Here is an 11,358-nt window from a genome sequence, read left to right as displayed (position 1 = left end):
GCTTAGGGTTGAGGGGAGCTGCTGGGGGACTCCAACTGCTGCTCAGGGTCCCTGGGTGCCCCTGGGTGCCTGCCTGGGCTGGGGGTCCTGGGGTGGGCTCTGTGTTTATGGCATGTCTGTGGCTGGAGGACACCGGAAACAATTCATGGATGGTGTAGTGTTGTTGCTGTTGCACACCTACAGGGCTTCGTGCTGTGTGTGTTTGAGGTGCATGCAGCCGTGTCCACTGTCAGCGCCAAGAGACATGAGCTCGCTGTTGGATTTAGTAGAATCACATCGAGTTACAGAATCGTTGGAAAATACCCCCAAGATCATCAAATCCAACCACCAGTCCCATCCCCACTGTGCCGTTAAGCCGTGTCCCCAAGTGCCACGTTGTGTGCGCTGCGGGGCGGGCGCTGTGTGCGAGGTGCGAGGTGTCCACAGCTGCCGGCGCTGCACGGTGGGAGCGTGTGAGCGCGTGTCGGGGTGCGTGCATCCATAAAGGTGTGCGGCGGGGCCGGGGCGGAGCGAGCAGCGGGGCAGCGGAGAGGAGCGGAGGCGGCAGCGGAGCGTGGCAGGTAGGATCCTGCCGGCGGGGACGGGGCTCCCGAGTTCCCGGGTCCCACCGGTACGAGCAGCCCGAATGGGCCAAGAGACCGGGAGCGGGGTGGGCGGCGAGGGGCGGGAGCGGCTCCCGGTGCGGACGCGCAGCCCCAGACCCGACCGTGTCCGCTGCAGGAGCCCCGGGGAGAACTCGGCTGCCCGCCCCGGCTCGGTGCCTGCCGGATGCTTTGGGGCGGCTGCGGTTCCCAGGCTGAGCACCGAGTTTGTCCCCTGGCAGAGCAAACGAGGTACCTGCACAAATGGGGAAACGGAGGCACTCTTTGCGGGGAACAGCAGTGACAGCAGCAGAATGAGCAGCCCATTGAAAAAAGAGAGCTCGAACCGCCTGCTCCTCCTCTCCTCCGTTTGTTCCCGTCTGTCCAGAACACGAAGGTTCCGCACCCCCACCCCATCACTGCTGCCATTCCTCCCCCGTCTCCTCCCGCCCTCCTTGCCGTTCCCTGGCTGCAGGATCTGGCCGTGCCGTCCCCACAGTCCCCGCCGGAACGCGCTGCCGCCCCTCCGAAGGTCAGTGCCGGTTCTGTTGCTGCCCGCAGCTCTGAGCCCTGCCCGTCCTGTGTCTCCTGGTTTGCCGTTCCAGCTTTGCCACCGATTCAGGTCTCATCCATCCCTGGCAACTTTACCTCCCCCTATCACAGCAGCTTGCCCCTGCCAGCCCTGAGCTGCAGGTGTGGAAGAGGAGCCCCATTGCCCATAGTCTTCTTATTCTTTCTGTTCACGGTGTCTTGTCCCTCTCTCATTCTCTGATAGTGAAGACTGTTCGGAACCAAATGAAACTCAAGAGCATTGCCATAAACCCGTTCACAAAATGGTAGGGTGTCAAACGGTTGCAAAATGCTTCCAAGGGACATCAGAGCAGCGGGGTTCCTGGCGGCTGCCTGGGAAGATGCTGAACTGGGACCGGGAGTATCCCACTGCGCCAGATGTGCTCTGAGTCACTCCTTGAGACTTACTTACATACACATACCTCGGTAGGGGTAGTGCTGCTGTCACTCTGTGCTGTTGCTATCATTGTCCTGCCTCTGCAGGCAGGGCTGCACACAGAGGGGGGCTTCAGAACTAGCAGAGTAGACATATATATTCATTTCTCTGCTCCATCAATGAGTGCTCTGATAGCTACTAAGCCACCACTTTACGTTCCCAGCTCCCCTATGAAAAGGGAAACAAAACACTGCTGGGCTTTGTACAGACAGGTCATGAGCTGTGGGCAACCGGGTAGAGCTCTGAAGCTGTGGGAAAGACATACAGCCAGGCACTTAGCAGCCTGCCACCACCTCCTGCTAGCCACCATGCTCTTGGTCACCCACTGTCCCTGATAAGAGCATTCCAAGCTCCCTGAATTCCTTTTCCAACAGGATCAAGAATTATGCTTGTAGCTGAGTGATAATTTGTAACAGAAGTAGCTCCCTGACTGTCAGAACCAATTTTTGCCAAGTGAAGCATGAACTGCTCGCATGCACATAAGGGAAGTCAGATGCAGACTGTAACTAGGCTCTGTGATGTGCCGGCACTCTGAAGTGATCCCACAGCAGATCACACCAGTGAGAGGATGTTTGCAAGGTTCTTTGATTTGCATGGAGGTATTCCCTGTCTTCTTGTTCTCTTTAGATCAGCCTTTGAAGAGGGCTGACTGACTTATCTGCCTTGCAAGAGAGAGCAAAGGAAGAGCATCCGGTGATGAGCAGGATGGTGGGGAGGGGACAGCAGTCACTACCAGGCAGCACAGACAGTCTGTGTGGATGTTAATAGGAAGCTGGTTTCTGGCTGAGCTGTCAGATGTTAGAAGGGCTTTGCTGACGACTTTCTCAGACCTACAGAAGGACCTCAGGGTATGCAAGTGCATAGCGCTGAGCCTAAGCCAGTGCAGTCAAGTAGCAGTAGGAATACAACAGCCATAACAGCCTGAGCACACCCTGCTGCACACAGGGAAGCTCTCTTGTCCCAAGGGTATTAGGTAACAACAGCCCTGGTCCCTCAGCCAGATACTGGGCCAGACTCCCTGGAGGGTCTGGGTGAGCTCCCCTGCTTCCTATACATTCATACAGTGTGGGGTGTTCAGTTCCAGTGTGGCTGTAGGGTGAACTTTTGGCTGTACTGAGAACTGACACTGCTATTTTCACTGGTGGTGTTCACACACCAATGCAGAGCTGAGATCACATCTACGTCTACCAAAGATAAATAGATTGCACCTCAGAGCTGGTCAGCCCACTTTTCCAGAGAAGTCAGTTCATCCCTCTGCCATACAGGCAGAATAAATAGGCCATTCCACATCTATGAACCTCAAGGTTTCTATGAAGGAGAAGAGGCTTAGCCAGAGATCAAGTTTCTGTGCTGCACCCACCACAAGGCAAATTCACATTCAGACAGCCTTGAGGACCCCTCCGCTTCAGGACTGGTAAGTGTCCAAGGGAGAAATCTGCATGTCTACAAATGAAGGGCAGTGACCTGGGTTCCAGAGAGTAGGGGTAGCATGTGCTTCCTTCCCTGATGAAGGAGAGGCTGCCACTCCATGAGGAGCATTTGACTCCTGGCAGCTGCTGCGAAGTGCATGGGAGGCTGAGGACTGCATCCTGCTTTGTAGCCTTTACGTGCCTTTAACACTTCCTTCATTGCAGCAGTGGTTATGTTGAACAGGGCTTGCAGTGATTCCAAGCAGCTGACATCCCCAAATCTGCACCAATACTTGGAGCACCTGCAGACCCACAGTCACATGCCTCTTGCAGTGCTTCTGCTTCAGGCACTCGCACTGCCTGTGCTCCCAGTCCCAAACCTGAATCAGAATGCACAAGCTAGAGCTTGATTAATTGCAGAGATTCCATGATCTCCATACTTGTGGTAAGCCAGCCTTGGACCACACAGTAGTAACCACGGCACACCCATACAAACACTGCAGAGGGAAAAGGACTCCAGCCATGTTTATTCAAGAGAAATTATGCCTGTGAACATAGACAGATTGATATAAAATATATTATTTCAGCTCCAGAACTAAAAAAACATGCTGTGCCTGTGATGGAGAACTAGAGTTTCTCCACGCAACCTCACCTTCAGCCTGCAATCCAAATGCCTGTTTTGATGGCAGGGGACTGATGCAGAAAGCCCAGTTCTAGGGGAGAGCTGCCCTGTGGGGCAGAGAGAAGGAATATGTTTCTTGATCACTGAAAGCAAAGCATAGGGTGTCCCATCAGAGTTGCCCTCCCCAAAAACTCATCACTTGGGCACAATATGAAACTGGGTAGTAGCTGCTACTGCCAAAAACGTTTCCAGCCTGTATCTAGTGTGTGATGCTTGTTCTAGGAGCAGGTACTGAAAGGACTGAAAACAGAAGCTATCAAACTGTATTTCGGTATTGGCGGAGCAAACACCTCAGGTCGTCCAGCTGGTCGAGGTTGGAGCTCCACTGCTGGGAACAAACTTCACACCCCTCCTTTTATCAGCTGGACCAGCTGGGAGGTGAAAATTCTGGCTCCCTTCTCCCACACAGGTGGAGGCTGTGCCACTCCCCCAGGTCTCACTTCCAGCATCATTGGTCCAAGGTGACATCTGAGCCTGGGGTATGGATTCCTTCCAGGGCCAGAATGGGGGAGCACGGAACCCTTTACTCCCACCTTACCCTCACCTATCCTGCAGGCCAGCAGTGACCAGAAGAACCTGCTGAAATGCATGTGTGTCACAGAGCTGAGAGTGGAGCTGTCTGTGTCCTGCCAGCCAACAGATCCATCAGCCAATCCAACAGGCCAAGCAGCACTTCTCCAGTCTCTCTCCTCTCTCCCTGTGTTGCCACAGGCTCCAGCACCACACCACGGCACAGAACGATGGAGCATGAGGACTTCACCAGCTTGGCTGGGTACTGGAATTCCTCTGACAGTTACCAGTTCAGCCCTGCTAGTGTCATTGTCCCTGTGGTCTTCTCCCTCATCTTCCTCCTGGGGACAGTTGGCAACAGCCTGGTGCTGGCAGTGCTGCTGCGCAATAGGCAAATGGGCCACAACACTACCAACCTCTTCATCCTCAACCTCAGCCTGGCTGACTTCTTCTTCATTGTCTTCTGCGTGCCTTTCCAGGCCACCATCTACTCCCTGGAGGGCTGGGTCTTCGGCTCCTTCATCTGCAAGGCTGTCCACTTTTTCATCTACCTCACTATGTACGCCAGCAGCTTCACATTGGCTGCCGTCTCTGTGGACAGGTAACGGCCTAACGATGCCCTGGGGCTGGGGAAGGAGGACAGTCAGGAGAAGCGGGGTAGAGTGAGAGCATGGGAAGGTCATGGTCTATAGGCAAATCACACAAACCACAGTGGCAATGGTCTGTGCCAAAGGCAGTTTGGGAACTGGTTTTCCTTTCCTCTAACAACCCTAAGCTCTCCTGAGTGCAGAGCCAGTGCTGCTCCTGTCTGTGCTTCCCAGACTGGTTAGGGTGCTTGAGAAACTCAGCTCCACACTGTGCCAGAAACACTCACTGCTCATCACTTAGCCCCAGATCAGAGGCAGCACTGTGAGGTAATGGCTATCCCCAAGCCACTACTGCAGAAAGGTTTCATGTGGGGACAGCAAGGTGAACCGAGGGCACTGTGGGGGATGCCACATAAATGCACAAGAGGGATCGTTCATTCTCCTGCAGCTGCCAGCCCAGCACAAAACCTGACACCTAACAGTTCCTGCTGCCTCACTTCTTCCCAGCCCTTCTGGGCCCCACAGCACCCCATGCAGGAGAGCAGCCATGCCACAAGGCATGTTTCTTCCTGGGAAACTGCCTAGGCTGCTCTGGCCTTATTGATGGCATCTAAATTGTTCCCGAGGACTCTGCCTAGTTCTCCCTCAGGGTGACTGCTGTCAGCTGCCCCACTACTGACTGAGTCCGCGCTGGTGGTGCGAGATGAGGAGGAGCTGCATGCTGGGGTAATACTCAGCCACACCGGCCATACACAGAATGTGCCCTGGCCCATCTTGCTCTTTGTGCTTGCTTCCAAGGGTACTAAGACAAGACAGGGTCAAATAGCCCTCTGCAGTAAGGAGGATCGCAAGGCTGCAGGCAGAAGGATGCTTCAGTACCTTTGCTTCCAGGTCCCAGTAACAAGGAACCTCTGGAATGGGTTAAGTCCCAGTGAGCAGCGTGGTTGGTCTGTTCCTCCAGTCTCCTTCCACTTCATCATGCTCCTGGCTGATGCTTGCAGAGCCCTGTTATCAGGCAGTTGTTCCATTGCAAGAGGCTAGCATCCTAGATGGGGTGATGGTGTAGGATTCCCAACAAAAACATCACACTCCTCTGGGTTGCTAGTGCTTATGTGCTCTAGTTGTTGTCACAAGAAAGATCTGAGATTTCTCATGCTCCACCTTGACTGCACGTTCTCTGTGCTAGGCACCCTTCAGCCAAGGCCTGTCAGCCTCCTGGCCAACACCAGCCAGCAGCTCAGGCCAGCACTGACATCTATGACAGATGGACAATTCTTATGGCAACATCTCAGCCTCCTGCTTTCCTGTACTACATCACTTGTTGCAGTCTGCTGCTCCAGCCTGCTCAGAACTGGGGGCACAATCTCAAAAACGCCCTCCCAAAAGACATGTTGGCAGGGCATTTGTGCCTGTGTTCTTTCCCTTTCTGGTGGCACTTTTGTGCTGTTGTGCAGCCTCTGCATTTCAGCATAACGTTGCATGACTCTTACACAGCTGCTTGGAGCTTTCAGGATGAAAGGACCAGCAAGCAACAAGAGTTGTGCCACACGTGTGACCCTTTAGACCAGCTGCCTGTTTTACCTCCCTGCTCTGCTGGCCTGACAAGTGCATCACATGGATGTCCTTCCCTGGGTTCTGGCAGGTGGAGACTGCAATGGTTGTGCTCCTGTTTGTGCTGACAACATTTTTCCGTTCTGACATCTACTTGCAGCTCCTGCAGGAGTACAAAGCAAACATGGGAAAAGAGACTCCCATTTGCTGCTTGTTCCCTTTCCTGTCTAATGTGTGCAACAGCATAGACCACCACAGAGGCACTTCTGCCAGCTTTGTCTTACAGTGTTGCCTGGAGGTGGATAAGCAAAGCTGGCTATCACACTGGCCACCATTGATGGAAGAGACAGATTCCCAATGGCAAAAGTCTGCCTGGCCCTGCTGGTACCTAGGTGGAGGGAGACACAACATTACAGGGACCAAATCTTTCCCTTGCCAGTCTGATCTGTGAAAGCCATGGGATGAAAATAGGCCCTGACTGGGCAGGAGCCAGCACTGCATCCATCACCAAGTGAAGCTTCCTCTGATCTTGAAACTGCTAGATAAATTCCACCAAGCAGTGAATATCTGTGTGGTCTCCACAGCCCTATTTCTTTCTAGATCTTTCTAGATATAACCCACCCCATCATATGCAGATGAGCCAGCCAGCCCACACCTATGGGAGGAGACACATCCTTATTACAAAGAGAACAGCTGTTTTATCCAGGACCATATCTTTAAGAGGCCACGAGATATGATGTAGGGCCACTACTCAGGGATCTTCAGGAGAATGAAGGAAGCCTTCTTGTTCCTGGTGTTTATTTGGCCAGGCATAGCTTGACTGAAATCTTAGCTCCAGTTGCTTTGCTCTCTCCTCCAGGTACCTGGCCATCCGTTATCCGCTGCGCTCCCGGGAGCTGCGAACCCCGTACAACGCGGTGGCTGCCATGGCTGTGATCTGGGGTCTCTCTGTGGTCTTTGCTGGGCCCTACCTGAGCTACTATGACCTGATTGAGTGGGAGTCCAGCTATATCTGCATGCCTGGCTGGGAGGAGTGGAGACGCAAGGTCATGGACACCAGCACGTTTGCCTTTGGCTATGTCATCCCAGTTCTGGTCATCAGCCTCTCCTACACCAGGACCATCAAGTACCTGTGGACAGCAGTGGAACCCTTGGAGGACATGTCAGAGTCCAAGAAGGCCAAGCGGAAGGTAACTAAAATGATCATCATCGTAACCATCCTTTTTTGCCTGTGCTGGCTACCCTACCACGTAGTCATCCTCCGATACCTCTATGGAGATTTCCCTTTCAACCAGGCCACCTACGCCTTCCGTCTGCTTTCCCACTGCATGGCCTATGCCAACTCCTGCCTCAACCCCATCGTCTATGCGCTGGTATCCAAGCATTTCCGTAAGGGCTTCAAAAAAGTCTTCAGCTGTCTCCTGAGGAAAAAGCACCGCAACAAGGTGCATGTGTTACACGCTGCTCACATTGTGCCTGGCTTCGGGGCAGGCTCCACTGAAGTGTCCCAGGTGCATGAGGAAAATAACAGGTGTGAGCCGAACCCAGATTCCCTGGCAGTCCCCTCTGGTTCTTCCAAGCACCTTCACCTTTCTTAGTATCTCCACACCATCTACCAACCCAGCTGTGCCATCTGCCTCAGGCCACTCTCTCTCATTGAATGAGACAGGATGCTAGGAAAGGCGAGACAGAAATCTTGCTTATCCTGCTTCTGGCCTTGCTGTTCCTCTTCTTTCTGGGTACCAATTGTCCTCCTAAGCCATCTCCCCACATCTTGTGTGCAAGGGAAGGAATGGACCCACACTTGCTCTTGATCCACAGTCCACCTGGAGTTCAAGGACTAATGCTCCAGCTCTTCTGTTGACTCTCATCCTTCTAAGTCCTCTACTTAGCAGCCCCACTACACTGGACACATTTGTTTGCTGTCAGATGGTCCCGTCTTGCCTCCTGTTGTCTGATCTGGACAAAGTGTTTCTTATGGAGTGGCAAGGAGACAGGCAGCGTGAGCAGGGCCAGGTGAACAAAGGAGGGACAGAGAGCAACCACCATTGCCCATGGATTTTTACAGTGGTGGCTTCTGTACTGGCTGTGCTGCCCTCCTGGTGGACAAGTCCTTCCCTGGGGTGTGGGGCTGTGGGTTGTCTGTATGTCTGTATGTGTGCGATATTGCTGCTGTAAATACTAGGGAGATGTTTTTCTGACCCAAGGTAAATAAATGTATTTCCCTAATCGAGGCAATAGAGGGGCCTCTGATGGTGATCTGGGATTGGAATGGACTACCCACACCTCAGTGTGGCCTTTTTCTTATCTGGTATAAATAAACATACTACAGAAATTACTATCAAGCAATTTCTACTGAGCCAAACCCTGCCTCACATCCCCACTACCACACCACAGCCATGCTTACTGACATAATCACTGGGCCTCTCTGCTCATCCTCAGACCAGGCCCAGGCAGGAGGAGGTTCAGAGGAAGAGTTTCTGGATGGGGTTGGTCCAGGGTTTGCCGAGAGGTTACCATCATCATCTTGCTGCATCAACACTCTCTCACACCTCAAGCCATCAAACTCCGAGCCTGGGAAACCACACATGCAAAGAGTCACTGCCCAGAGATGTACAGGCATTCCCTTACCCTGCCTGCACATCTCTTCATGTCAGATTAATCACTCTGCAACACAGATGATATTTTTCTCAGAAGATAACTGAACTCCACCAGCCACAGCTTAGAATCTACCATCAACATATAAAAGCAGCTTTGCCCATCCATCGCTCTTTGGCTGCATCATCCATTGTCTTGCCTGCATAGCTGAGTCTTTGCAAAAGGGATGCGGGAAGCTCTCTGTCCACAGTGCAGCAGATGGTTGTCTTCAGGGCATGCTGAATGCCAAACATGCAATCCTGTAGCTTCAGGGAGGAAAACTCTCATCTCCTTTTCTGAGGCTGATTAGATGTTAGTAGATGCCTTCCTGCTGTTACTAAATTACTGGAGATGGAGAAAGCCTTTCCAGCTGAGTTTGATCTGAAAAACAGATCTGAGAAAACATGCAAACACAACAGACTCCCACACCAGAGACTTGCACCCAAGACTGGGAATAATTTACCATTACCTCCTTGCTGTGCTCAGTGCAGTCCAGCCAACTCTCCCTATTAACTCAGAGGCTTTCTTGCCTTTTCAACAAGTGATCGCAGTCCTGCAGAGCTGGACAAACACAGGAGCAATGTATACATTCCTTCCAGTTCTAGGACTGGATTCTGTATGGAGCAAAACATGACTGGGCCTCCAAACCAGCTTGCTGCATTCTCAGTCCCACTGGCAAAGCCCTGCTACTTGTCCAGCACTGCTACCAGTTCCACTGCAGGTTATCTTGAAAATCCCAGGTGTGGTCCCTCACCACATGTGCACAACACTGTAGGAACCCAGTGCAGAGATAGTGGTTCCTGTCCCAAAGACTCTTCACCCAGAGCTGGGCAGCAAGAATTCAAGGGGAGACTCTCTGCAGAGCTGCAGTTGCTGGCTTGCCGAGCAGGGCTTCCAGATGCTGAGCACTTCCATCAGTGAAGCACTTCTCTGGTGACTCCTCATCCCGATTCTTAAGGAGGCTTCTTTAGATACAGTGTCTGGACCCCTACACCCAATTGCCTTATTTTGTCCTCTCTAAAGAATATATTACTCTCCAATCCTTCCAACTTCTCTACCACCAGGCAACTTCTCTTCAGCCACAGGAGTTGGACTTAACAAGCTAGAGAGCAATTTCCAGCCTGTTTGAAACCAATACATGACTCTCCAGGTTTACCCTTGGCAGCAGTAGTAAATTCAGCTAATGGTGATTGCCGTAAACAAACTGCTTTATGGTTTGGTTCCTGGCATGGAAAGAACCCCCTGGTGCCTGTACTAGGCAGCTGAAACAAATGACAGAGAGCTCTCTCCAGCCCAGAAATACGCAGACAGCTCTCATAAAACAACAGAACAGTAGATACTCCAAAGTTTATAGTTCCCGCCTCTGGCAGTGATGCATCCCTGGGTGCAAGAGCAGAACCAGATAGCTCAAGAACAAACCAGGCAGAGGAAACCCTTGGTTCAGGAGAAGGAATTATCCAGCCTGGTTCTTTACTCCCTCTGTGCCCTTGCTACAAACACAGGACTTTTCTCTTTATTCTTTTATTCATTTTCATTTTGAGCAACTCTGTCCTTTTGGTCTGACCAACTGTAAAGGTCTTTTTGGCTGGAGATGATTTTTTTGGGGTGCTTTTTACATGATATCACCTGTGGTGCCTGCACCAAAGACCAGTGTTACTTATGCAGAATGGGCACCCTCTCCTTTGGCTGATGACCAAGGACTGCTGTTTCTAGCTTGAGTCGTGAACAGATACGAGTTTTTCAGAAGACAGCTCCTGGGTGGACCCTCTGCATCTTCATTAGTATTGCTGAAGTCCCTCTGCTCAGTTCTGCAGCTAACCACACAACCTCCAGCTGCCCTGTCCCAACAGGAAACGCTTTCTTTGCCTCACCTTCATCAATAAGGAATTCAGCTTTGATTTTCTTCTGCTTGAATCAGATTGATAGCAAAGATCTTTAACAACATTACTGCTAGGACTTTCTCATCAGCAGCCTTGTCTTGGGCAAAAATAATTGTCTGTGCAGAAGCCACCAGACAAGAACTAATCAAGCTGTGGCACATCTATCATTGCTCATTAGTCCTGCTGGAAAGCTCCTGGCATGCTCAAACCAGCAGAAATCTAAATCTAAAGCAAAGTGTTGTTTATGTTTTTGTTTTGTCATTTTTTTTTCCACCAAAAGAAGCCCAAGGATTTTAACAATATTAAGTTTCCCCACCAAATTTACATGGTTTATTTTGCAGAAGATAGATACTTTCCTGCCTCCCCTAAACAGAAGCTCACAGAAAACCTTCACTCCCCTGCAGCTCAGCTACAGAGTGATTTGGGAAAGAGTCTTTGCCAGATCCAGAAATGCATTAGCTGATGCCACTAGCTGTGCTATCCATCACATAAAAACCTCTGCTGCTAGATGCAGC

The 11,358-nt window shown here is 51.7% G+C and overlaps 1 protein-coding gene across 11 annotated transcripts; it reads left to right on the top strand.

Moving 5' to 3' along the window:
- The first annotated feature begins 365 nt into the window (after nt 1-365).
- On the top strand, nt 366-8,664 carry LOC100539108 (galanin receptor 2b-like). 11 transcript variants are annotated; one of them, XM_085237351.1, is made up of 3 exons: nt 366-560; nt 4,390-4,789; nt 7,186-8,664. In XM_085237351.1, exons 2-3 carry the CDS (start codon nt 4,419-4,421, stop codon nt 7,922-7,924), a joined length of 1,110 nt encoding a protein of 369 aa, XP_085093477.1. In that variant the 5' UTR covers nt 366-560; nt 4,390-4,418; the 3' UTR covers nt 7,925-8,664. The 11 variants fall into 11 exon arrangements, with proteins under 11 accessions (XP_085093477.1, XP_085093476.1, XP_085093475.1 ...); XM_085237350.1 differs by having other exon boundaries at nt 366-1,113; XM_085237349.1 differs by having other exon boundaries at nt 367-560; nt 4,234-4,789.
- The last annotated feature ends 2,694 nt before the right edge of the window (nt 8,665-11,358 follow it).

Source organism: Meleagris gallopavo, chromosome 16, assembly GCF_905368555.1.
Source record: "Meleagris gallopavo chromosome 16, MGAL_WU_HG_1.1, whole genome shotgun sequence".
NCBI lineage: Eukaryota > Metazoa > Chordata > Aves > Galliformes > Phasianidae > Meleagris > Meleagris gallopavo.
The sequence above is the reverse complement of the archived record's forward strand: the minus strand, read 5'-3'. Positions and strand labels throughout refer to the sequence as shown.